General features: G+C 41.7%; 1 protein-coding gene across 3 annotated transcripts in view; it reads left to right on the forward strand.

Annotated features, from left to right (window-relative positions):
- C7H3orf67 (chromosome 7 C3orf67 homolog) overlaps window positions 1-27,708 on the forward strand; it is a 205,600-nt gene that overhangs the window by 48,144 nt on the left and 129,748 nt on the right. For all 3 annotated transcript variants that reach the window (XM_030569153.1, XM_030569155.1, XM_030569154.1), the window contains one exon: window positions 27,311-27,425. In XM_030569153.1, coding sequence (XP_030425013.1) covers window positions 27,311-27,425 — 115 coding nt within the window. The remainder of the gene's footprint in view (window positions 1-27,310; window positions 27,426-27,708) is intronic.

The raw sequence follows: 27,708 nt of genomic DNA on the forward strand, positions 1-27,708 counted from the left end.
CCAGCCCTGCACCCCCCCACATACTCCAAACCCCTCATGGCCGTTCCTCCACCTAAGAGCAGCAGGGACATGTCGGCACTTCCGGGGAGCCACGTGGAGCCAAGTAGGGAGCCTCCGGCCCCACACCAACCAGAGTATCAACCAGACTTTCTATGAAGATTAAAAATGCTGGTTTGTAGAGCATCCAGTTGGTACAGGGATGGATAACAGAGCTTTTACTGTATACACTATTACCATTTTTAAAAAAATGTTGCATATTTTGGTTATGCTAGAAGCCAGACATTTCAAAGGAAAATTTCATATGAATTTTCATTTTTTTCTTAAATTTATTCATGATAGGAGATGCTGCTTCTGAAATTTCAGCTAGCTGTCCTGAGGAAAATGGGTACGTGTGTCAGAGCACTCAGATACTACAATGATGAGCATGATATAAGAACCTACATAGAATAGCACAGGGGATATAGAAAAGAACCCTTCCAGTGATTGATGGGGAAATAGCTAGATCCCTGAACTAGAATTTGTCACCGCTGCCCTTCCTGTAGGGACTGTGACGTAACGCTGTCATGGAGGATTGGGGCTTGATTCACTTGCAGATGAGGGGAAAAGGTCAGCAAAGAGATGAGGGTTTGTGACCATTTGCTCTGGGAATGGAATGGAAATGTCAATAGACTTTCCATTACACAAATGTGTAGAGAGAAAAAGACTGCAGAAGCCTAACTTAAACTTGGCTGGTTGCAAAAGCTTTTTTCCTGTATTATCTCTGTGTAATTTGTCTGAAGAACAGTTTTGTGTGTGAAGAACATGAGAAAAAGGGGCAAGAAGATCTTCCATGGTGTGGATATCCATCCGATGGTGGAGGCACTAAATCGGGGTCCTCAAACTGGGGGTATTACATGGGGGGTCACAAGCTGTCAGCCTCCACCCGAAAACCCACTTTGCCTCCAGCATTTATAATGGTGTTAAATATATAAAAGTGTTTTTAATTTATAAAGGCGGGGGTGGAGGGTTTGTACTCAGAGGCTTGCTATGTGAAAGGGATTACCAATACAAAAGTTTGAGAGCCACTGCACTAAAATGATGCACAGGGCTACTTTAGTCATCAGTCTGAAGCAGCCTCCCGGGAGTGGCTCCATAGCCACTGTAGTCTAACAAGGGAGCTCTTCTCTCCACTAGTACCTTTTCTGACTATTGGTACAACCCGTTTTTCAGGGTAAGAGCAGAGAAGAGGATTTAGCCTGTAGTCAGGGGAAGGATATAGCTGGACAAATTGGAGAAAGTCCAGAGAAGAGTCTTTTCTGACCACTCCCTTTCTAAGTAAAGCCATGTTTTGGACAAAGTACAGTATTTCATTCAATTGTGCATTTTGTATATGCTACCCCTTAAATATTCTGTGATCTCTTAACACTGGCATATATGCTTTCATGACCACAAGACTTCAGTATCATATTTCCTTCCTATCAAGGCTTAAAGCAAGGCTTTCTACCATTTGCATCACGTGCATGTCATAGAGTGTTTATTTGCTGCAATTAATAGCCATGATCATATCCTTCTGGCCATTCATTTTTCACTTTGGCAGCTAATGAAGTGCTAGATTGGCTTTAAATTGGCAGTGCAGTCCTTGCAGTCCTCGCAGTGTGGCAGGGACAGTCTCTGTTTTTTCAGTTTAATCCTGTCCAATGTCCCAGGGAATGATAGCTTCTTTTGTGAGGGTATGTAGAGGTGGCTTTAGTAGGGGGGAGGGATGTCTACTTTTGAGGACGTTGTTTTCCTATTGTTTATTTGTTAAATGAAGCTTTTGGATTTTGTATCTAAAAGATCAAAAATAAAGTCTGTGCCTGGTCAGGCGAACCTGCTGAGGAGAACTCACCCCCTTTGTCAACTAGACCACTTCTAGTCTCTTCCCCACTCAATTTCCTCTTTCGGTTTAAATAGGACTGTCCAAGGTGAAGCAGAGAGTCTCCTTGGTTCTGTCAGGCTGTGAGCTTCTGGCGGACCCTTAAGGAGTAGTACACTCCTTCACTGGATCCCATTGTTGTGTCTCAGGTTAACAAGTGATGGTCCTCTTGCTTACTAGGACTCTAGGTTGGGGAACCCATTTCATCTTAAGATATCTGTCACAGACCAGTTCTCTCACTTTTTCAAACTTTTTCCCCCCTTGAAATAAAATATTTTTAATTCACTGGTTTTATGTTTGAATAACCGCTGTTGGCCTCGTAACTATCACCGTTGCCCCATTTTTCACTTAATTATTGGACACCTCACTGGATTGATTCCATCTCTTGAATAAGATGAGGGTGGTTTTTAAACTAAAACTTTAACTATATTTTAATTGTATTTTGCTGAGTGACATGAGCATCTTTGAATGTATGAGGGCTTTATAAATGAAATAATTACTTTTGTTTGTTGGCCCTTTGGCACTGCATGTAGAGTGGTTCTCATGCACTCATATAACACTACCCCAGGATTATATATTAATGGCCCTTTTCTTGCCACCGTGGTCCACCAACCTTAATATCCCATTCATATTACAAATTATTACATCAGCTTTACAGACAATACAAACTTAACAAGTATTTGTGCCCTAAGCGATGTCAGGTGGCATGGGAAGAATTCAGATTACAAATGTTCATTCAGGATTCTCCTAAAGTGTGCAGTATCTTTTTTTTTATATATAGCAAATGTAGTTTAGATAGCCTGACAGATACTTCCACATTTGTCTCAATTTATCCTTAAATACTTCCACATTTGTCTCAAGTTATCCTTAAATACTTCCACATTTGTCTCAAGTTATCCTTAAAATATTTTCAATGCTGTTTTTTTATTCAAAACACCACTGAATTAAGGTGATCAGCAATGCATTTCAGTTATCTTGTTGAGATTCCATACTAGACTTCCATGTAGCATCAGATAGACTTGATCAGGATGTGTTCATTGTTGTCTTTTTTCTAATAAGCTGCTACTTTTGTTTAATCAAAATTTGCATAATCTGCCTGAATTTAGCATATTGAAACCTAGCAGTCATGCCTTTTCTAAAGCCGTAAAGACTACATTGAAATAACATTAAAGATCTGACAAAAACACAAATAGAAAATTGAGAATTAATGAACAAAAATAATGGAATTTATCTTTATATCCTCCTAGTATCAGTATTAAGTCAGCAGAAATATAGTTGTTTCATATACTCAATACCAAATACCTCATTATTCTTTTTGTCTTATACATATTTTTCCTCAATTTCTAATAAGCATCTAGTCCTTATCAGCAAACCCCACAGTAGGGATACTGTATTGCATATGGGGGTTGTACAGTACAAAGGCCTGTCCTACAGTCCTTAACTCAAATAGTCCTTGTTTCTAGGTAGCCCTAAATACTTCCTCTCTCTCACTGAAATGTTCACATTATTCCTCTGTATTTCTTTTGGATTTGATCTTAATACACTCTACTGCTCATTCCTTCCCCTTTCCTACAGCTTTATATTTAGACTGTAAACTGCTTAGTACAATAACTGTCATTTATACGTGTTTCAAAAGCCTAGGACATTATAGGCACTATATAGTTAACTGATAAATAATGCAGATCTGGATAAGAAGGTGGTACATTCTGCAGTAGAACTAATCTGTCTCTAATACACTTGCTTGAATCTCTGGCCTTCTGTTTTTCTTATTATAGTCCAGCCTCTGTTGTAATGGTGAATTCATGCCACTTAGGCTGGCAGCTTGTTATGATTTTGGGTCTTTTTAAATTTTTCAAGGGATTTCTTAAGATGCCATTATCAAGGCTGTTGAATGTTCTACACTGAACTATCATAGGATTTGAAATGTCAGAAGTTACCTGATTACTTTGATTTCTGCTCATGCTTCTTCTGAGTTAAGACAATTAAAGCAGGCACTGAGGCATGTTGTGATGTTACCGTACAACTGAATATGTTGATATTGTCCAGATGTCTACTCTCAGCTATGATGTCTTGATGTATCTCAAGCACGTGACTCTCAGACTTCCAGAAAATTATCTTTCAGGTTCTTCCAGGAGACTTTTGAGGTGTAGTCTAATTAGACAGTTACAACATCTTAGAGAGAATGAAAGTGAAATTTCCCCATCAAAGACAGTTAAATTCTTGATTATGTAGGATAGATAATGGGGTGGCAGGCAATTAAATTTTTAGTTGATAAGCGATAAAAAGAAAATATCATGACAGTTATCAGATAATTTCTAAGATTTATGAAATATCTTTACAATTTATTTGTATTAGTCTCCCTTACCTGTGCTTTCTGTTTTATTGGCTGGCTTTCACAGGTTGTAGCGTCAGTCTCTGAAACTAGAATATCAATAATATGTGCTTCTTAATAACAGCAGCAATAAGAAATGTGATCATATTAAGTTCTCAGTTTTGTTTAAAAAAGGGCAGATAGAAGAAACTGAATCCAGGAACAAATTTTAAAAAAAAATATTACTGAAATAATATATCTTGAAATAATTAATTAACATGTTTTAGTATTATGGAGAATGGAAGGAGGTAAATAGTAGTGTCCCCCAGGTAGCTGTACTGGGACCAGTGCTGTTCAACATATTCATAAATGATCTGGGAAAAAGGAGTAAACAGTGAGGTGGCAAAGTTTGCAGACGATGCAGAATTACTCAAAATAGTTAAGGCCAAAAGCGGACTCTGACGAGTTACAAAGGGATCTACAAAACTGGGTGACTGGGCAACAAAATGGCAGATGAAATTCAGTGTTGATAAATGCAAAGTAATGCACGTTAGAAAACATAATCCCAATTATACATATAAAATGATGGGGTCTAAATTAGCTGTTAACACTCAAGAAAGAGATATTGGCATCATTGTGGATAGTTCTATGAAAACATCCACTTAATGTGCAGTGGCAGTCAAAAAAAAAAAGCTAGCAATGTTAGAAACCAACAGGAAAGAAATAGGTATTAAGTCAGTAAGTATCATAATGCCACTATATAAATCCACGTTACGTCCAAACCTTGAATACAGTGTGCAGTTCTGGTCACCCCATCTCCAAAAAATATATTAGAAATGGAAAAGGTACAGAGAAGGCAACAAAAATGATTAGGGGTATGGAACAGCATCCTTACAAGGAGAGATTAAAAAGACTGGGACTGTTCAGCTTGGAAAAGAGATGACTAAGGGGGGATATGATAGAGATCTATACAATCATAACTGGTGTGGAGAAAGTAAATAAGGAAGTGTTAATTACTCCTCATAATACAAGAACTAGGGGTCACCCAATGAAATTAATAGGCAGCAGGTTTAAAACAAATAAAAGGAAATATTTCTTCACACAACGCACAGTCCACCTGTGAAACTCCTTGCCAGAGGATGTTGTGAAGGCCAACACTAAAACAGGGTTAAAAAAAAGAACTAGACACATTCATGAAGGATAGGTCCATCAGTGGCTATTAGCCATGATGGTCAGGGACATAACCCCATGTTCTGAGTGTCCCTAAGTCCCTGACTTGCAGATTCTGGGACTGGACAACAGGGGATGGATCATTTGGTGATTGCCCTGCAAGGTGGATAAAAATCAATGATTTAAATTAAATCAGATTTTTTGATAAAATGCTTTTTGAGGAAAAATACTATCTAAACATAGTTTTAATTAAGTATCAGGGGTAGCCGTGTTAGTCTGGATCTGTAAAAGCAGCAAAGAATCCTGTGGCACCTTATAGACTAACAGACTATACCCACTTCCTCAGATGCATGTAGTGGAAATTTCCAGGGGCAGGTATATATATGCTAGCAAGCAAGCTAGAGATACCGAGGTCAGTTCAATCAGGGAGGATGAGGCCCTGTTCTAGCAGTTGAGGTGTGAAAACCAAGAGAGGAGAAACTGGTTCTGTAGTTGGTAAGCCATTCACAGCCTTTGTTCAATTTGACACCATCAGCTCAGGATTGAACAAAGACTGTGAATGGCTTGCCAACTACAGAACCAGTTTCTCCTCTCTTGGTTTTCACACTTCAACTGCTAGAACAGGGCCTCATCCTCCTTGATTGAACTGACCTCGGTATCTCTAGCTTGCTTGCTAGCATATATATACCTGCCCCTGGAAATTTCCACTACATGCATCTGAGGAAGTGGGTATTCACCCACGAAAGCTCATGCTCCAAAACGTCTGTTAGTCTATAAGGTGCCGAAGGATTCTTTGCCAGTTTTAATTAAGATACTTTATAGCTCAAAGATATCTCTTCATGTAATAGGGATTATAAATTCTAATTCTAATTCTATTGTATGAGACAATATATTCATGTAAGGTTTGAGAAAAGTTTTGTAAATGAGTTCCAATAGTTCATGGATTAGGAACCCTATCTTATGGAGTTCCAGGGGCTTCTGTGTAGATTATTTAGGTTAACCTATCTACCCAATGGGACTCAGTGCTCAGTCTAGAAGATACCATCAGAGATGCTTAGTTTTGCAGTTCTCAAACTGTGGATTTGTCTCTCCAGAGGTGACATGCTTGTTAACAGCAAAAATGTTTTAAATAAATAAATAATATATAGATGTGACAAATAACAGACCTCAACTCTCTTGTCCCTCCACAAATTTGTGTACACAGAGTCAATCCCTTACCTCTCTCTAAAAGTGCAAAGTTTCAAAAAGTTCAATGAATAGAAGATTGTTGTGGGGTGGAATAGATCTGGACAAGGAGAAGAAGTCTGGAGATAAATGTGAGAAGCGAGGGACATATGCTTCTTTTGTAAAATATTCTATGTTTGCTATTCAAGAAAAAATTCTAGAATACTTAATGTTGTTGTTTTAGTTAAATAAAACAATTTAAATGTCTTTCTGGTGATGTTCTCCTCCTAATACAACATGGCAAAAAATCCCCCAAATATTAATGATAAACCTCTTGAATTGGAGATAGTTCCCCTCCCAATGACTTCATAAATATCGGCTTCAATTACCTGTGGTAAATGAAATAACGAAACAATCATTCATTTTTTGATAGAGCTGTAAAACTAATCTGAAAAGTTTTCAAAATAAATCACTGTTTAAAAATGTATAGTGTGTCCCTTCTACAAATGAAACCTACATCTATCTCTGAGTTGTGAAGAATATGTATTAAGGTTATAACAACCAACGAGAATGCACTTTTATGTAGAAAACCATGATTAAATTGAGTCTTCCTGGCTAGTGATTTAAATCAAATCCACCCTGTTGCCCTGTTCTGTTCATTCCCTCGGAAATATCTGGCATTGGCCACTGTTGAAAGACAGGATACTGGGCTAGATGGACCATTGGTCTGACCCAGTATGGCCATTCTTATGTTTTTATGTCCCATGTAACCCTGTCTGAGAATGCTGCCTGATCTGATGTGTCTGTGATACTGGCGGTCTCTTGGAAAGCATAGTTTGTGTTAGTTTGTGCTGGAGCTCAGATGGAGTGTTACAGCTGTTGGTTTCTGTATCATCATCAACAAAGATAGAGACAGATTGGCCAAGAGCATGTTTTGAATGGGAGTGTTGTGAAGAAGTTGGAGTTGGGGGTGCTGGACAGTGAAAGGGGCAGAGTGTGAATGGTAAAGTAAAGCTTCCTGGCTGCCACAATCCTACAGAAGGTTGAGATCCTGGGAAAGGATGTTTGCAGTTTGTCTGCCCTATTGGAAAAGTTAAAATGCCTTTTGTTTCTGATTGTTCTGATATGTATATATTGTTTTAGCCCCAAAACAATTTACAAAACATTACGATCATATCTGTTTCTCATTAGTTTGGTATGTAGAAGGGGGAAAAAGCATTCCAAAAAGAGCCTTTAAAGAAAACATAGCAAATTATAATTTGGAAATGCATAAACTTAATTTTGAAATGTAATTAGACAAGTAATCGTATTTTGCAATGGTTAAAAATTGTAATTGCATGCTTAAATAGCGGTCCATGCCCCCGGCCTAGTCAGTTATTTCTCATTTGATCTCCCAGTAATCTTTGCTCTGAGTGCCATCATGCCGAAAACTATTAAATGGAAAATGTGACTTGTATTCCCATATAGACAAGGCTAGAAGTCATAAGTGAGGTCCTTGGTTGTTTAGATACATAATTGTGAAGCACTTTATGTATCCTAAGTTTTCAAGTACTCCCAAAATGTGTGTGATCGTTGCCTTGTTCACAGATTGAAAACATATTTTAAAAGCCCTGACAAATATCTACATGCCTGTAAGCCGGTTGTGTCGGGGCTCGTCCCCCTCAGGCGTGGTGGGGAGCCAGGGCGCCTCCTTGCGCGCTGCAGTCCGGGTAGGCTTAGCCCTTGGCAGGTGTTGAGCGGGGTACAGGGTCTGTAAACAGGGTAGAGCCCCGGCCCTCTAGCCGGGGTCGGGGCTCTCAAAGTCAATAAGCCCCGGCCCTTGGACAGGGCGGGCAGCAATAGTTCAGGCTCAGGCCTTCAGCGGGGCTGAGCAAACACAGTATCAGCCCAGGCCCTTGGACAGGCCGGGCAGTAATAGTTCAGGCTCAGGCCCCTAGCAGGGGCTGAGCAAACACGGTATCAGTCCGGGCCCTTGGCTCGGGTGGGGCACCAAACACAAGTCTAGTTCGCTCTGGCCCTCTGGGTCAGGGCAGCGCAGTGGCAAAGTCAAAGGGGCCCAGCCCTTGGTCCGGGCGGGGCACCAAACACAAGTCTAATTAGCTCTGGCCCTTTGGGTCAGGGCAGAGCAGTAGCAAAGTAAACGGGGCCCAGCCCTGGGTTCGGGCGGGGCACCAAACACAAGTCTAATTCGCTCTGGCCCTCTGGATCAGGGCAGAGCAGTGGCAATAGGCGGGAAGAGGGGGAGTCTGCCACCCGGTTACGGGTGGCAGGGGGAACGCAGGCCCTCCCACTCCACTGCGTTCCAGCCCGGGGCCCTAGCAGCGGTCAAGACCCGCTGCGGTCAGTGGGGATCCTGGCCGCAACACACTGACATGGGTTCGGGCGCTTCCGGAGCCAAACCAGGGTCGGCTACCCCCAGGCTACTTCCAACCTCCCCCTCTCTGGGTACCTGTCTCTCGCCAGTGTCGTCCCAGACCATGGGCTCCTCCGGGTACCGGTCGTGGGGAAGCTCAGGCCACTCCTCGGGGTATGGGGCACACGGCAGGTCAGGCCGACGTTCCTCCGGGTAGTGGGCGCGAGGCAGGTTCGGGCAGCGCTTCTCTGGGTAGTGGGCGCGGGGCAGGTCCGGCCAGCATTCCTCTGGGTAGTGGGCGCGAGGCCGGTCCGGGTAGCGCTCCTCCGGGTAATGGGCGCGAGGCAGGTCCGGGCAGCGCTCCTCTGGGTAATGGGCACGAGGCAGGTCAGGCCAGCGCTCCTCTGGGTAGTGGGCGCGTGGTAGGTCCGGCCAGGCAGGAGCCCGGGCACCAGCGTCTGTCCTCTGCGGCGGCCGGCCGCCAACTGAGGGCTGGGGCCGGGCTTTTATACTTCCTGTCCCGCCCCTTGACTTCCGGGGGGCGGGGACAGGCCGTGCTGACTCCACCCACTGAGGCGCCTGCTCTGGCTCGTCCCCCTCAGGCGCGGCGGGGAGCCAGGGCGCCTCCTTACAATGCCCAAAACTGTTCCTATTTCTTTGTTCCTTTTGTTCAATAAAAAATACCTACATGAATAATATTCCAGTATCAACAGCTTTATTTTTAAATGATTGATTTTTATTGCTAGAGAACTTGAAAAAAATCCAGTTATTTTTGAAAACCAAAGGTATAATGGGTCTTTTTTCTTTTAAATAAGCTGTACATGCTATGTATATTGATGTAGATTTTCATATTTTATAGGGGGGTGTTTTCTCTTGCACCTTATAGATAAGGCAGTTTTATGCCAAGACAAAGGTTAGGAGAAATCTAAGGTTACAATCGTGTAAAATGTACAACTCTTGTAAAATAAATGTGTGTCACAAATAATAATAAATTCCATTGTCGTTTAAAAACAAAAAAATTAAAAAAGCTTAATATATAAAAGGTTGAATATTTGTTTCTGAAATGCATGGCATGGGAGAACAAAACAGAAATATAATTAAAACTACGACTTTAGGGGTAAAAAAAATCCCACTGCCTTGTAATTGTGAAATTAAAAAAAACCCCACAACAAGCAGCATCTAGAAATACATAAAATCTAGCTAGAGTATGAACAGAAATGGCAACAATGTTTCTGTGGCAGGCTAAACTGAACATAAATAGCATATGCTGGAGTAGATGTTAGCATGCAATTTGAATGGGAAGGGGGTGGGGAGAAATTCTTTGGGTTTTTTGTTCAAATTATGCAACAGATTATGGCCCAGTCCTGCAATCTGATCTGTATGAGCAGGCTCTAGGCATGAGCTCAGCACAGCTGAGGATTGTGACTTAAAATTTATACTGTAATAATTTAAAATATTTATTTATTTTTTAAAAATCATTTGACAAAACCATTTCACTTACTACTTGTATCTTGGGATAGTCATTTCCCCTGTCAATTTACAGAGACCAGAGCAAAAATGAGCATACAATAGTTTCACTTACTGTAGCCTCATATCAGATTATTTTTTTAAACTGAGAATGAAGGAGAGTTAGCACAGTGAGCAACTGAAGACATAAACCTTGATTTGAATAATTTTGCTGAACAATAAAAGAAACTAGAATGCAATCGGCATACAGTTATGAAGTTTTTTCAATGAAGGAGTGAACAAGAATTCTTATTATGTTTCCACTTCCACATTCTGCCTTGAAATGTCTGTAGCTCCCAGTACAACATATTAAATATATTCAAGGTGCTAGTTAACCCCACCTAGGCTTCAGAGTCTAGACTAACAATCACCATTTACTAAAAGTACCAGTAATCCTTAAACTGCAAATGTACCTTGATTATGAAGTTAAGGATATTTTAGCACTTATTACTAGACCTTGCTGTCTCTCTAAAGTGTCCTTTTAAAAAAAATCTAAATACCAAACTCTTGCTTATGATGGCCCATAATCCTAATCAGATGTAAGTAGATTGGGGCAGAAAATATATGTTCCTAGTCTTTCTGCTCCAAAGTCCTCTCAGTGCCTCAAATATGCTTCTTTGGGGACATTTTCTTTTTGTCCTTCAGGGTTTCTGAGAAATGTATACATTATGCAGAAGTGAAAATAAAATTTCTCTTTTACCGGTATGGGGGGGCAGCTTTGCCCCCCCAGAAGGAGTGGGGCCTTGGGTGGAAGGGTTGGGCCTGTGGGAGTCAGTATCCCCCAGCCAGCCCAGTGCAGTTGGGTAGAATGATGCACAAAAAAGCAATGATCCAAACTTGTTTCACATACTTTTTGTTTATGCCAAATCACCACTGCTTCCAGACCAAGCCTGACCGCTTGTCTATACACCGAGTTAGTGTATGGCAAGCCAGTGTGTGAATCTACAGTGCACTAACATCCTGTGTGGTCACTGCTACTGTGCAATGAAGTCATGGAGTTCAGTTTAGCACTAAGGGAAGCTCCATATCAGCTTTGGAGGAAGGTGCTATAGAGGTAATTTTTTATAATGGACTTCTTTAGTTTGCTTGGTATGACTCATAATATCCCTTTGTCAGATTATGTTCTGATAATACCACAAAAGAAATTATCCTTTAACATGGACTCTCCAAGGGAAAAAATATTATTTATTATATAACCTTTGGTGGTGGTCCAGTTTAATGTAACATGGAAGGACGATTGAATGCTGTTTTTTTTTTTTTAAATTAATGTGCTGAATCTGAAACTTGAAGATGCAGTGTTAGTTTTAAAAAAATAGTATGGCTGTTTAAAGGACAAGTTTGTTAGCAATTCATAATAGAAAATAGCTCAGCAATTAGAACTGAAACACAACTTATGTGGGAGAAATATCACCGTACTTATAGAAGTATTATATCACAGGTGTGAATTTAACCTTTTCTTTGTCTTTAAACTTGAAGGAACAGATTGTCTTCTGAAAAGATAATTTTACAGAGAGGAGAACAAAATGGAAGAGATAGCAGCCAATAAATGAAAGAGAAGAACCAACAAAATTAATTAGAATCATAAATAGACACATTTTTAGGCATAACTAATCTAGGTTTTGGAAGAGATGCATGTGCTGAACATTGCATACATTTATACTCACTACTGCATCTTGTCTGTACTGAACAAATTAAAAGCTATTTTGTGGAATTACATTTTCCTAGATTATCTGACACACATAGCCAGGCTTCAGAAAAGCAAATCACTATGCCATAAAATTGAATTTGGAAATATTTGCAGCCCAGGAAAGGAGGCATTGAGCTGAGCTCTCTCTCTATATATATGAGTTTCAAAAGCAAATATGTTGCAAGATTATTACTGGAAATTTTCAGGAGATAAGTCATTTGTTCATATCAGCTGCCTGTTAACCTTATTGTAAATTCTTTAACACACATAAAAGACATGAGTCTGGTCACAAATATGACTACTTTGATCAAAGATTTCTAATTTCAAATTGATTGTAAGGAGGGTTTTTTGTTCTTTTAAAGCAGGTGAACTTAGAAAAAGTGATCAGTACTCCATTGATTCTGTAAACAAGATGATGTACATAATTGACATAATACTAATATGCTTTGAGATGTTAGATATGATTGTTTGGCAAAACCTAGCTCTGGATATTATGTATATCCTCAGACTTTTACAAAATTAAACACTCTTGTTCCCAGTAGCTTCCAAAAGCTGTGGAAATCTTTCCCATTGTTTTATGTGGTATATAGGCAGAGCTGCTATTATGTTGCTCAGGATGCTCAGACTAGTAGATTCCCAGTACACCGAAGTAACACATGCACAAATTCTTTTGAAACTCACATTTAATAAACTGAAATGAGAGAGATGAATCTGAAAGTGGTGGAGTTAGTTTGCCCAGAAACACCAAGCCCAGATTACTGTTGATCTATTCACAATATTTTCATTTTATATTAAAAGGTTTGTAGCATACTCTTATGGTCTCAAGTCCAGTGCCAGTGGTTAGTATCTGCCAAACCAAAACCAAATGTGTATTCTCTATTATGTTTTGCCAAAGATCCATTGTTTGTATGGGTATTCATGTGGCCACCATCACAGGAGTATTGGAGCGCCTGATTATTTATGCTTAAAACATGCTGAAGGACTTTTGGAGATATTTGTTTTACTTAAAAAATACAAAGCAGAGGACTAACACAACATATGGTTACAGTATTAAAAATATAAGCTTCCAGTTGCATAAAATGAAACTACATAGTCATGTTCCTTCAGAAAGTTAGATTAGATTGCACTGAAATCTGCTTGCTTATGATTCAAATGGGAGATAAGATAGTAAGATGCTGTTGGAACTCTATAGCTGTCCACACTATATTCTGTTCAGGTTTTAAAATTATTAATCATTTGACCACTAAACCTGTTTTAACAGAAACATTTCCTGTGACTTGTTTACATTTGACAGATTCCTGAGATTGTCTCAGATTTAATGTAGTAATTAATTTTTATGAATTAATAGAACACTTCCTCTCCAAATTCAGTGCTTATGAAAACTGTCAGAGTATGTGCAGTAAAGCTGTGTTGATAGTTTCACAGGGCCACCATTTATCGCTTTTTAATCTGCCCAGCCCCACTCCCAATTCTCCAGTTGGGTCCTTTGCCTCTGGCAGCCTCCCCAAGCCCTCAGTAATACACCCACTCCCTCTCGTATGTCTTTATGCCCTCCATAATCCTCCTGCCATAATGCTGTCTTCCCGAGACCAGCTGTTCAAAGTCCCCATACACTTTCCAAACAGTGTAGCTTGCAGAGTTACAGCCTTGGTTCATGCTATCAGCATGTACTCAAAATGTGATTCAGTTACAATTCATACTTTTAGTGAAGAATTATTGCGTGTAAGCAAGTACACTCTCTTCCCCCACTCTCATCCTGCATACATAACCTTTACTTTAAATTTACATTGTATGGATGGCTCACCACGGGTAGTAGAATTTAGCTTCAGGTAACCAAGTGGCTCTGTTCTTGAGGCAGTAAGGGCAGGGCATTGAAAAGGAAACCAGCTAGTAAGAGGAATTAAATAAGTATTTGGAGTTATTTATCAAAAGGCTTTACAATATACAAAGTTGTGAGAGTAGTGAGAACAACACCCTTACAGAAAATTACTCCTGTTTAGTAACTGTGTCAGGGTCATACTTTCAGGTCCTATCTTAAATTGATGTCATGGATTAAAAAGGCTTATAGGGAGGGTTCATGAACGCCCATTCCTTTTGATTTCATAGTTGCTCGTATTCTCAAAGGGTTTCCATGTGTCAACTCCTTCTAGACACTCCGCTTTGTGGAACTTGATTCTCTTTCTGAGACTTTGTACTGATGCTGTTGTCTTTTTATGAATACTAATTTTTTTATTCTCTCAAAAATGAGATCCGTGGAGGGGAGATCTCATGACATAAAGAGCAAAGTGCCTATTCATAACTGGAGTTCACTAGATCTGTCACTTATCAGCTATCTTGAATATTTTAGTTTGTAGAATTCTGATGGATAGTCAATACAATTAAATCTGTGATAGGGACAGAACTAAATGCTTTGGATTTTAGGTCTTCAAACAGCTAGTTAAATAATTTATTATACAGCTTGTTGGGACGGGGGGAGGAGTAGCTCAATATGGGGGGAGGGATAGCTCAGTGGTTTGAGCATTGGCCTGCTAAACTCAGAGTTGAGAGTTCACTCCTTGAGAATTCAATCCTTGAGGGGGCTATTTGGGTATTTAGTTGGGAATTGGTCCTGCTCTGAGCAGGGGGTTGGACTAGATGACCTCCTGAGGTCCCTTCCAACCCTGGTCTATGATTCTATGGGTATGTCTACACTACAAAATTAGGTCAAATGTATAGAAGTCAGTTATTCAGAAATCATTTTTATACAGTCAATTGTGTGTGTCCCCACAAAAAATGCTCTAAGTGTATTAAGTCAGCAGACTGCGTCCACAATACCGAGGCTAGCGTCGACTTCCGGAGCGTTGCACAGTGGGTAGCTATCCCACAGTTCCCTCAGTCTCCGCTGCCCACTGGAATTCTGGGTTGAGATCCCAATGCTTGATGGGGCAAAAACTGTGTCTTGGGTGATTCTGGGTACATGTTGTCAGTTACCCCTTCCCTCCCTCCCTCCCTCCATGAAAGCAATGGTGGACAGTCGTTTCACGCCTTTTTTCCTGGGTTACCTATGCAGACGCCATACCATGGCAAGCATGGAGCCCACACAGCTGACCGTCACCATAAGTCTCTTGGGTGCTGGCAGACATGGGACTGCATTGCTACACAGCAGCAACTCGTTGCCTTTTGGCAGCAGACAGTGCATTATGACTGGTAGCCAGCGCTGTTGTACTCTTGGATGCTCTTTTAACTAACCTCTGTGAGGTCAGTCAAGGGCACCTGGGCCAACATGGGAGGGACTCAGCCAGGTCATTCCCATCTTCTGCCGAGCACTCAGAAGATGATGATGGCTAGCAGTCGAACTGCACCATCTGCTGCCAGCCTAAAGATGTAAAAGCTAGATGGAGTGGATCAAAACAAGAAATAGACCTGTTTTGTTTTGTATTCATTTGCTTCCTCCCTCCATCCCTCCGTGTAATCAACGGCCTGCTAAGTCCAGGGTTTTGAGTTCAATCCTTGAGGGGGGCCATTCTGTGTGACAGTTGTTTGTGTTTCTCTTTGATGCAAAGCCACCCTCTTTGTGGACTTTAATTCCCTGTAAGCCATGTCGTCAGTCCCCCCTCCCTTCATCAGAGCAAACAATAATTTCGTGCCTTTTTTCAGCCCAGACACCATAGCACTGGGATCATGGAGCCCGCTCAGATCACCTCGGCAATTATGAGCACTGTAAACAGCACGCACACTATCCTGGAGTATATGCAGAAGCTGCCAAAACAAAATCAGGCGAGGAGGCAATGGCGGCGTGGTGACAAGAGTGATGAGGACATAGACATGGGCACAGACTTCTCACAAAATACAGACCCCAGCAATGTGCACATCATGGTGTTAATGGGGCAGGGAAACAAGCAGACTGGTGGGACCGCATAGTGTTGCAGGTCTGGGACAATTCCCAGTGGCTGTGAAACTTTTGCATGCGTAAGGGCACTTTCATGGAACTTTGTGACTTGCTTTCCCCTGCCCTGAAACACAAGAATACCCAGATGAGAGCAGCCCTCACAGTTCACAAGCAAGTTGCGATAGCCCTCTGGAAGCTTGCAACGCCAGACAGCGACCCGGTCAGTCGGGCATCAGTTTGGGGTGTGCAAATCTACTGTGCGGGCTGCTGTGATCCAAGTAGCTAACGCAATCAAAGAACTGCTGATATCAAGGGTAACGACTCTGGGAAATGTGCAGGTCATAGTGGATAGCTTTGCTGCAATGGGATTCCCTAACTGTGGTAGGGCAATAGATGGAACCCATATCCCTATCTTGGCACCGGAGCACCAAGCCAGCAAGAACATAAACCGAAAGGGGTACTTTTAAATGGTGCTGCAAGCACTGGTGGATCACAAGGGACGTTTCACCAACATCAACATGGGATGGCCGGGAAAGGTACATGACACTCGCATCTTCAGAAACTCTGGGCTGTTTCAAAAGCTGCAGGAAGGGACTTTCTTCCCAGACCAGAAAATAACCGTTGGGGATGTTGAAATGCCTATAGTTATCCTTGGGGACCCAGCCTACCCCTTAATGCCATGGCTCATGAAGCCATACACAGGAAGCCTGGACAGTAGTCAGGAGCTATGGGTAATAAGCAGGAAGAACTGGAAGTGCTAATAAATAAATACAACTATGACATTGTTGGCATTACTGAAACTTGGTGGGATAATACACACGACTGGAATGTTGGTGTGGATGGGTATAGTTTGCTCAGGAAGGATAGACAGGGGAAAAAGGGAGGAGGTGTTGCCTTATATATTAAAAATGTACACACTTGGACTGAGGTGGAGATGGACATAGGAGATGGAAGTGTTGAGAGTCTGGGTTAGGCTAAAAGGGGTAAAAAACACAGGTGATATCGTGCTGGGAGTCTACTACAGGCCACCTAATCAGGTGGAAGAGGTGGATGAGGCTTTTTTCCAACAACTAACAAAATCATCCAAAGCCCAAGATTTGGTGGTGATGGGGGACTTCAACTATCCAGATATAGGTTGGGAAAATAACACCACGGAGCACAGACTATCCAATAAGTTCCTGGACTGCATTGCAGACAACTTTTTATTTCAGAAAGTTGAAAAAGCTACTGGGGGGAAGCTGTTCTAGACTTGATTTTAACATATAGGGAGGAACTCGTTGAGAATTTGAAAGTAGAAGGAAGCTTGGGTGAAAGTGATCATGAAATCATAGAGTTTGCAATTCTAAGGAAGGGTAGAAGGGAGTACAGCAAAATAGAGACAATGGATTTCAGGAAGGCGGATTTTGGTAAGCTCAGAGAGCTGATAGGTAAGGTCCCATGGGAATCAAGACTGAAGGGAAAAACACTGAGGAGAGTTGGCAGTTTTTCAAAGGGACACTATTAAGGGCCCAAAAGCAAGCTATTTCGATGGCTAGGAAAGATAGAAAATGTGGCAAAAGACCACCTTGGCTTAACCACGAGATCTTGCGTGACCTACAAAATAAAAAGGCGTCATATAAAAACTGGAAACTGGGTCAGATTACAAAGGACGAATATAGGCAAATAACACAGGAATGCAGAGGCAAGATTAGAAAGGCAAAGGCAAAAAATGAGCTCAAACTAGCTATGGGAATAAAGGAAAACAAGAAGACTTTTTATCAATACATTAGAAGCAAGAGGAAGACCAAGGACAGGTTAGGCCCACTGCTCAGTGAGGAGGGGGAAACAGTAACGATGGTCTTGGAAATAGCAGAGATGCTTAATGACTTCTTTGTTTTGGTCTTCACTGAGAAGTCTGAAGGAATGTCTAATATAGTGAATGCTTACGGGAAGAGGGTAGGTTTAGAAGATAAAATTAAAAAAGAGCAAGTAAAAAATCACTTAGAAAAGTTAGATGCCTGCAAGTCACCAGGGCTTGATGAAATGCATCCTAGAATACTCAAGGAGTTAATAGAGGAGGTATCTGAGCCTCTAGCTATTATCTTTGGGAAATCATGGGAGACGGGGTAGATTCCAGAAGACTGGAAGGGGGCAAATATAGTGCCCATCTATAAAAAGGGAAATAAAAACAACCCAGGAAACTACAGACCAGTTAGTTTAACTTCTGTGCCAGGGAAGATAATGGAGCAAGTAATTAAAGAAATCATCTGCAAACACTTGGAAGGTGGTAAGGTAATAGGGAATAGCCAGCATGGATTTGTAAAGAACAAATCGTGTCAAACTAATCTGATAGCATTCTTTGATAGGATAACGAGCCTTGTGGATAAGGGAGAAGCAGTGGCTGTGATATACCTAGCCTTTAGTAAGGCATTTGATACGGTCTCGCATGATATTCTTATAGATAAACTAGGAAAGTACAGTTTAGATGGGGCTACTATAAGGTGGGTGCATAACTGGCTGGATAACCGTACTCAGAAAGTAGTTATTAATGGCTCCCAATCCTGCTGGAAAGGTATAACAAGTGGGGTTCCGCAGGGGTCTGTTTTGGGACCGGCTCTGTTCAATATCTTCATCAAGGATAAGAAAGATAGAACGTATGCTTATTAAGTTTGCAGACGATACCAAACTGGGAGGGATTGCAACTGCTTTGGAGGACAGGGTCAAAATTCGAAATGATCTGGACAAATTGGAGAAATGGTCTGAGGTAAACAGGATGAAGTTCAATAAAGATACATGCAAAGTGCTCCACTTAGGAAGGAACAATCAGTTTCACACATACAGAATGGGAAGAGACTGTCTAGCAAGGAGTATGGCAGAAAGAGATCTAGGGGTCATAGTGGACCACAAGCTTAATATGAGTCAACAGTGTGATACTGTTGCAAAAAAAGCAAACGTGATTCTGGGATGCATTAACAGGTGTGTTGTAAACAAGACATGAGAAGTCATCCTTCCGCTCTACTCTGCGCTGCTTAGGTCTCAACTGGAGTATTGTGTCCAGTTCTGGGCACCGCATTTCAAGAAAGATGTGGAGAAATTGAAGAGGGTCCAGAGAAGAGCAACAAGAATGATTAAAGGTCTTGAGAACATGACCTATGAAGGAAGACTGAAAGAATTGGGTTCGTTTAGTTTGGAAAAGAGAAGACTGAGAGGGGACATGATAGCAGTTTTCAGGTATCTAAAAGGGTGTCATCAGGAGGAGGGAGAAAACTTGTTCACCTTAGCCTCCAGTGATAGAACAAGAAGCAATGGGCTTAAACTGCAGCAAGGGAGATTTAGGTTGGACATTAGGAAAAAGTTCCTAACTGTCAGGGTAGTTAAACACTGGAATAGATTGCCTAGGGAAGTTGTGGAATCTCCGTCTCTGGAGATATTTAAGAGTAGGTTAGATAAATGTCTATTAGGGATGGTCTAGACAGTATTTGGTCCTGCCATGAGGGCTGGGGACTGGACTCGATGACCTCTCGAGGTCCCTTCCAGTCTATGAGTCTATGAGCTGTTCAACTATAGGCTGAGCAAGTGCAGAATGGTGGTAGAATGTGCATTTGGACATTGAGAAGTGCGCTGGTGCAGTTTACTGACTCGGATAGACCTCAGCGAAATCAATATTCCCATCGTTATTAGTTCTTGCTGCGTGCTCCACAATATCTGTGAGAGTAAGGGGGAGACATTTTTGGTGGAGTGGGAGGTTGAGGCAAATTGTCTGGCTGCTGATTATGCCCAGCCAGACACCAGGGCAGTTAGAAGAGTACAGGAGGGCACGGTGCACATCAGAGAAGCTTTGAAAACAGGTTTAATGACTGGCCAGGCTATGGTGTGAAAGTTCTGTTTGTTTCCGCTTTATGAACCTCCCCCCCGGTTAACTCTACTTCCCTGTAAGCTGGCCACCCTCCCCTCCCCCCTTCAGTCACCGCTTGCAGAGGCAATAAAGTTATTGTTGCTTCACATTCATGCATTCTTGATTAATTCATCACAAAAATAGAGGGGTAACAGCCAAGGTAGCCTGGGAGGGGTGGGGGAGGAGGGAAGCACCGGTTGGGGTGGGAGAGGAGGGAAGGACAAGGCCGCACTGCACTTCAAAACTTTAAAACTTAAAAACTTATTGAAGGCCAGCCTTCTGTTGCTTGGGCAATCCTGTGGGGTGGAGTGATGGGTGGCCAGGGTCCCCCCCCCCCCAACCTCATCCTTGGGTGTCTGGGTGAGGAGGCAATGGAACTTAGGGAGGAGGCCTGTTGGTTACACAGAGGCTATAGCGGCGGTCTGTGCTCCTGCAGCTCAGACATATGCTGGAGCATATGAGTTCGATCTTCCAGCAGCCTGAGCATCGACTCTTGCATTCTGTCAGCAAGCTGACGCCACCTATCCTCTTCAGCCCGCCACTTACTCTCTTCAGCCCGCCACTTACTCTCTTCAGCCCGCCACCTCTCTTCGTGTTCATATTGTGTTTTCCAGCACTCTGACATTGTCTGCCTCCACGCATTCTGCTGTGCTCTGTCAGTGTGGGAGGACAGCAGGAGCTCAGGGAACATTTCATCCCGAGTGCATTTTTTTCACCTTCTAATCTTCACTAGCTTCTGCTAAGGAGAAACATTTGTAGCTGGTGGAGGAAAAGGGAGAGTGGTAGTTTAAAAGACACATTTTAGAGAACAATGGGTACACTCTTTCACACGTTAAACCTTGCTGTTCACATTACACAGCACGTGCTTTCATTACAAGGTCACATTTTGCCTCTTGTACTGAGGGCCTGCCAGTTTGATGTGAGAGATCACTCACGCTTCACCCCTCCCGACACCGAGTGGCTAACAGCGGGGAACATTTCTGTTCAGCCACAGCCAAACAGCCAAGCAGGAATGAGCACCTCTGAATGTCCCCTTAATAAAAGCACCCTATTTCAAACAGGTGACCATGAATGATATCACTCTCCTGAGGATAACACAGCAAGATAAAGAACGGATGTTGTTTGAATGCCAGCTTTGTTATGCAATGATTCCCAACTATGTGCTACTGGCCTGGCGTGGTAAAGTGTCCTACCATGGAGGACGGAATAAGGCCGCCCTCCCCAGAAATTTTTTGCACAGTCTTTGGGGGTACATCCGGGAGAGCTTTATGGAGATGTCCCTGGAGGATTTCCGCTCCATCCCCAGACACGTTAACAGATTTTTCCAGTAGCTGTACTGGCCGCGAATGCCAGGTCAAATTAATCATTAAACACGCTTGCTTTTAAACCATGTGTAATATTTACAAAGGTACACTCACCAGAGGTCCCTTCTCCACCTTCAGGGTCCGGGAGCATGCCTTGGGTGGGTTCCGGGGTTACTGGCTCCAGGTCCAGGGTGAGAAACATAGCTTGGATGTTGGGGAAACCGGTTTCTCTGCTTCCTTGCTGTGAACTATGTTCAGTCTCGTCATCATCTTCCTCATCCCCCAAACCCACTTCCGTGTTGCGTGATTCTCCATTGACGGAGGGTTGGGGTAGTAGTGGCTGCACCCCCTAGCATGGCATGCAGCTCATCATAGAACCGGCATGTTTGGGGCTCTGATCCGGAGCGGCCATTTGCTTTTCTGTTTTTTTGGTAGGCTTGCCTTAGCTCCTTAAGTTTCATGCAGCACTGCTGTGCATCCCTATTATGGCCTTTGTCCTTCATGCCTTTTGAGACTTTTTCTAATGTTTTGGCATTTTGTTTACTGGAACGGAGTTCAGCTAGCACAGATCCGTCTCCCCATATGGTGAGCAGATCCCATACCTCTCATTCGGTCCATGCTGGAGCTCTTTTGCAATCCTGAGACTCCATCATGGTCACCTCTGCTGATGAGATCTGCACTCACCTGCACCTTGCCACGCTGGCCAAACAGGAAATGAGATTCAAAAGTTCACGGGCCTTTTCCGATCTACCTGGGCAGTGCATCTGAGTTGAGAGCGCTGTCCAGAGTCATCATAATCAGCACTCTGGGATAGCTTCTGGAGGCCAATACCGTTGAATTGCGTCCACACTACCCCAAATTCGACCCGGCAAGGCCAATTTCAGCGCTAATCCCCTCGTCGGAGGTGGAGTAAAGAAATCGATTTAAAGAGCCCTTTAAGTCGAAAAAAAGGGCTTCATCATGTGGACGGGTACAGACTTAAATCGAGGTAACGCTGCTAAATTCGACCTAAAATCGTAGTGTAGACCAGACCTATGACATTGAGTTATACACAATGCATAAAATAAGGCACTAAGTAAATATAAACTATTGGTGAATGAGAGAGTTGTGTCTGTGACTTTAGCGGGTCACTTCACCTTTCTATTCCTTGGTTTCTGTAAAATGGGGATGATGCTACTAACCTACCTTTTTATAAAGAACTTTGTGATCTGTGGATGATGAAAAGCTCATCTATGGGTTAAGTGCTGTTAAAATATTAAAACTAAACATTTGTATCCTCGTACCAATAATTGTCAAGTTTTACTGGCTGGCTCTCTATCGGAGTACACAACAAAAGTTTCAAAGTTTTCAATGAACGGTGAATTATATGGGAGTTCCTTTTTCACATTAGTGGAAGAAGATTTTTGTTTTCATACCCGTTAAGTTTTCAGGTTGAGTCATTTAAAAAGAGAGGAAACAGCTTCATATTTAGAACAAGTAAGTCTAATAAATGAAGCATCCCTTCAGCAGCCTAACATCATTTTTTTCCAAGTTCATTTTAAGTCTTGAAGTGAACATTAACAAATGGTTGTAAATTATTGTCTATACAATAGCAAAGTGAATAGGTAATCTGAGTAGATGAGTTTGTCTATACTCCTGTGTAGTAGCTACCATTTACTCACATTCTCGCCATAGTTGCCATTGTGAGGAAAATAGTCAATCAAAATTGAAGATATAAAATAGAATTGAAAACTGAATTGAAAAGTAATTGTACTTTCAAATGGTTTGCAAATGTAGATGTTAAGTGTGGAATGAATGTCGTTAATGACCATAGCTGGGAGAGTTATGCACCTGCTGATCACAGGAATATTATTATAAATGAGGTTGATTTTGTTGTTGACTACCTCATTTTTTCTCAGCGTGGTCTCATTACTTTTCTATCGCATATCTGACCCTTAAATATGAATACTCAAGCGCAGATACAATAAAAACACATTAACTCTTATATGGCGTTTTCATATGTCTCTGAGTACAAGAAAAGTAATGCAGATGTTTATTGTCTTCATAGGTTAAACATAGGTTATGTTTTTGATAGCAAAAATAAAGGCTGAGTTTCATAGCACGTATCTTACAAGTCATTGTGCAAATAAGATTCCAAATTCTAATCTCTCAGTATCTGCATTGTCCCAAATATGAGCTTCTTGATGGATGTGTTAACTGTTCAGACCTCTCCGTTTAGTTATAGCCTGCAAGAAGTACTGTAATGAAAGTATAAAAAGCTATACTAAATCTTAAATAACAATTCAGTTTGTTTTCCAAAATAAATTACTTTTACAGCATATTAAGCAATTCCTGTTTCTCCAAGTCTACCTCTGACTGTTCAAATGTAGTCCCTGAACAGAATATAAATATGTATGTGCAGAGTTACAATTTATTTCAAGAAAGAACAAATATTTCTTCCGGTGTAATTATAATCACATCTCAGTGTGTTACTGTTTAGACCACAAATATGGTCATGGAAACCATCACATTTAACTCCAGCATTTTACAGTGGATGATGTAAAATGCTGGTCATTATTTGAATGTCTGTGCTTTGTACTGCACATTTGGATATGACTGAGTTACACCCGCCAATGCAACCCACCGCCTTCTTTATTGCTACAGTAACTAATATATTTCAGAGGGGAAGAGACTAAAAAAAAATATGAATAAAACAGATAAATGATTACTGTTAAACATATGTTGCAAACAAATCATTAAAGATGTGGGGTACTATTATGTTTTTATTGCCACTCATTTGGAAAGGTGTGTGTAACTTACTCATAGGCTCTCACTTGGATCCAGTCTGACTCTCAGTGTTTTGCCATTGGCTTCATACGGAGCAGTACTCTCCATTGGGAATTGTGCCGTTAACTTCAATGGGAGTAAGATTGGGCTCTGTGTAAGTCAGTGGTGCCCAAGCTTTTCCTGTTGTGCATGCCCTCCCCCCTTACCAATAATGGAATCTGTCTGGGCTTTCTTCCTGCTCCACGTGCCCTCTGCCCCCATTACTGGACAGTTTCCTCAGCAGGGGAGCTTGGGCTGAAGGCAGATCTGGGGAAGGAGCTGGGGCTAGAGGCACTGCTGGCCTGGGGGTGGAGAGGTAATGAGGGCAGAGCTGGACTGGGGATGGAGGAGGGGGCAGAGTGGAGCTGCAGCTGGGGCCAGAGCTGGGCTGAGGACATAACAGAGCTGCATCCAGAGCTTGGTGATGCTCCCTCCTGCCCACTGTGGGGGCTGGCCCAAGCCCCATCATGTGCCTCCCCTCACTTTGGGGACTGCTGGTTTAAGTAATGCGAACATTACAACTAGTGGCCTCCCATATTAGTTGCTCAATTTTAGACACCAACCAGCTGATCTTATGGGAGCCAATGGAAGCTATGCTTACATAAAAGTACCTCCAGCCAAACAACAAGAACAGCAGAGGTGTGAATTCTCCTTCCCCAGCCCATAAGTATTGGCTGCTGCAGAGGGAGCTGTGAGGGCTGCTGCAGAGGGAGCAGCTGTTGAACTGTTGCTTCCCCTCTGTTTGGTTTCCCTGTGGGTGCTTGGGATAGAAGGCTGGAGAAAAAGCAGAGGGTGCTCAAGGGAAAAGCAGAGGAACAAGTTGTGGAAATTTGCCAAAAATTCCATCATCTTTATAGTCAGTTGCCACTAATGCTAGGGAACAAGGAAAGTAGCTAATAGGTGCTCTGAAGCCACTCCTTCACATACCCACTTCTGTCTGCAGCCGCCAGCAGAACCTGAGATTCACATAGTTAGGAGATGTGTTGTGTTGAATCCATTTGGGTTGAAATTGTAAATTGCCCAAAGTGGGTGAAAGTAATTTTAATGTGTAAACATGTTATGTAAAACTTACTGTTGAAAGCACAGAACAAAGTGAAAGAAAGGATGTGAACTGAGTTTTTTCAAACTAAAAACTTACGATTAGGGGTTTTCAAGGTTTCTGGTGAGGTTACAAAACTATTCTAGGAATAGAACAAAACTGTTCTAGGAAAAGAGATGGTCAACAAATATGATTAGGTGTATGGAACAGCCTCCATATCAGGAGAGATTAAAAACATTGGGATTTTTCAGCTTGGGAAAGAAATGACTAAGAGGGAATATGATAGAGGTCTATACAATTTTGACTGGTGTGGAGAAAGTGAATAAAGAAATGTTATTTACTCCTTCATATAACACAAGAACTAGGGGTCACCCAATGAAATTAATATGCAGCAGGGTTAAAACAAACATAAGGAAGTACTTCTTCATGCAACACACTGTCGACCTGTGGAACTTGTTGCCAGGGGATGCTGTGAAGGCCAAAACTATAAGAAGGTTTAAATAAGAACTAGATAAGTTCATGGAGGATAGGTCCATCAGTGGCTATTAGCCAGGATGGTCAGGGATGCAGCACCATATTCTGAGTGTTCCTAGCCTCTCATTGCCAGAAGCTGGGAGAGGATGACAGAGGATGGATCACTTGATGATCTGTCTGTTCTGTTCCCTCTGAAGCACTTGGCATTTGCCACTGCAGAAAGACAGGATACTGGGGTAGACGGACCATCTTTCTGGCCTGGTATGGCTGTTCTCATGTTCATAGACCAGAACTATCTTAAGAGAAAAAGAATTATCTATATATGAATCATTGGAAACTTGTTTTAATTGGCCAAGTCACACCTTTTGGATATTTCTTTAGTGGGGACTACTTACTAACATTCTCAATGTTGCAGTGAGACTTCAGCATCCGTATCAACCCCAGGAGCACTATTATTACTACTACCATTACTGCGTGGTGAGAGGCAGGGGTTTGCCATCACACTATTAGGCCTTCTCTTTACTGAACCCCGAGAGATGGTCTGACCTGACGAGACAAGGCAGTTCTATCTTCTACACTAGGGAAATTTTTCAAAAGTTGCCCAGCATTCCTAACATGTTCAGGGTCACTATATAGATGATTTATCTTATTCCCCTGCCAATGTCTGAAGTACAGGCTGAGGTCAGATGGCTGAAGACTCTCGCAGTTCTGAGGGAGCTGATAAGTTTTAGTTTACCTTGGGAAAGCTGTCTTCACAAGTAACAAAGAGCTAGAGACTGTCTTCTTTTTTGTAAAGTCAAAGCCTAAATTTTGCAGAACAGAAGGGAAAGACCTGACATATGTGAGGGACAGTTTCTTACCATTTGAAACGGTAACATTGCATTTAGGTTTCACATTTACTAAGTAGGTTTAAAAAGAAAAAAAATCAAAACTCTAAACATTGATTGAAAGTTGATTGTGAGAATGAATTGTCATCTTCTTAGGGGGGGCTGTACATTTTAGAAAATTATCAGTCTGGTAGAAATACACAAAGTTGTTTTAAAATCGCAGATGAATGAATCCTGATTTCCAGGTATAAAATACAGCCTTTAAGGTAACATCAGTTCTCGGTATAACAGTGTGGAATAGGTAGGGTGATATTAGGCCTGTTCTGTTACCCCTGAGACCTGAAGGAAGCAGAACATAAAAATGAGCCTCTTTATCATTTTAAGCAAACCTAATCTTTGTGGTCATTGCTGTGGTCTAAATCTGTAGATGTTCAAATTCGATCTCCTTGGTGTCACTGGGAGGTGACCTGAATTGTGAGCAATAAACTTAAGTATTATAATTCAAGTTTAGAGAGATGTGCTCAGGAAGTGAAACTGACAGACAATGTTTTGTGTCTCTCTTTAAGCCAACAAAGAGCCTATATGAAACGACAGGTGCATTTTTAGGAAAAGAAAGCCAATAATGTTTTCCTATTTAGTAGGTGACAGTGTGTCCCAAGATAACACAAGCTTAAGAGACCAAAATAAGCATGATTATTAGAGGCTAGTGGCTTCTGAGTTCATACAAATTGAATTCTTTCATAGGCTGAAGGACTGTGGAAATCCAGCGAAGAGTGTAGAGCTCTGAAATAAAATTAGCATGTAAAGTGATTTTATATATGCAGGCTTGTAGCCACTAAGTTTGAATTTGAGAAAGAAATCCCATTACTTATCTTGTAAAAAAGGTAATTCTTAAATTCCCCATTTGCTATCCCTGATATAAAGGTTCTGCATGTGAAGAATAGTTTTCTGTGGTTGCCCAAAGATAGAGGTTATTGAATTGACTAAGATCCATTTCTTCCTCTCCTCCCCCCACCCCGACTTTCTCTTTACAGGGTAACTGATTTAGGAAACATTAAAAGAAGATTGTATTTATCAACGGTCCATAAGGAGTTATCTATAACCCCTCTGCATGCAAAACTTCCTCTTTTTATGATCAAACGCAGAATAGTAGGTATCTTGGATATGTTACTTAAAGTACTGTTGAACAAGATATTTCTCTTTGTATCAGAAGACTTTATAGCTTTACAAACCTGATAAAATCCTGTTGACTCAAGACACTTGAAAGAGAACTTTGTCTAACTGAACAGGAGATATGCAATATCTGGTGCATGTGCCTGTGTTTGTGTAGACATTTTTATGTATATGTATAACTGTTCTCTACTTGATGGTATCAGAACTGCTTATCTATTGTGATACAGCATGGCCAGAGGGCAGCAGGAGAGTGTTAGCA

The sequence above is a fragment of the Gopherus evgoodei genome, chromosome 7 (assembly GCF_007399415.2).
Source record: "Gopherus evgoodei ecotype Sinaloan lineage chromosome 7, rGopEvg1_v1.p, whole genome shotgun sequence".
NCBI classification, from domain to species: Eukaryota; Metazoa; Chordata; order Testudines; family Testudinidae; genus Gopherus; species Gopherus evgoodei.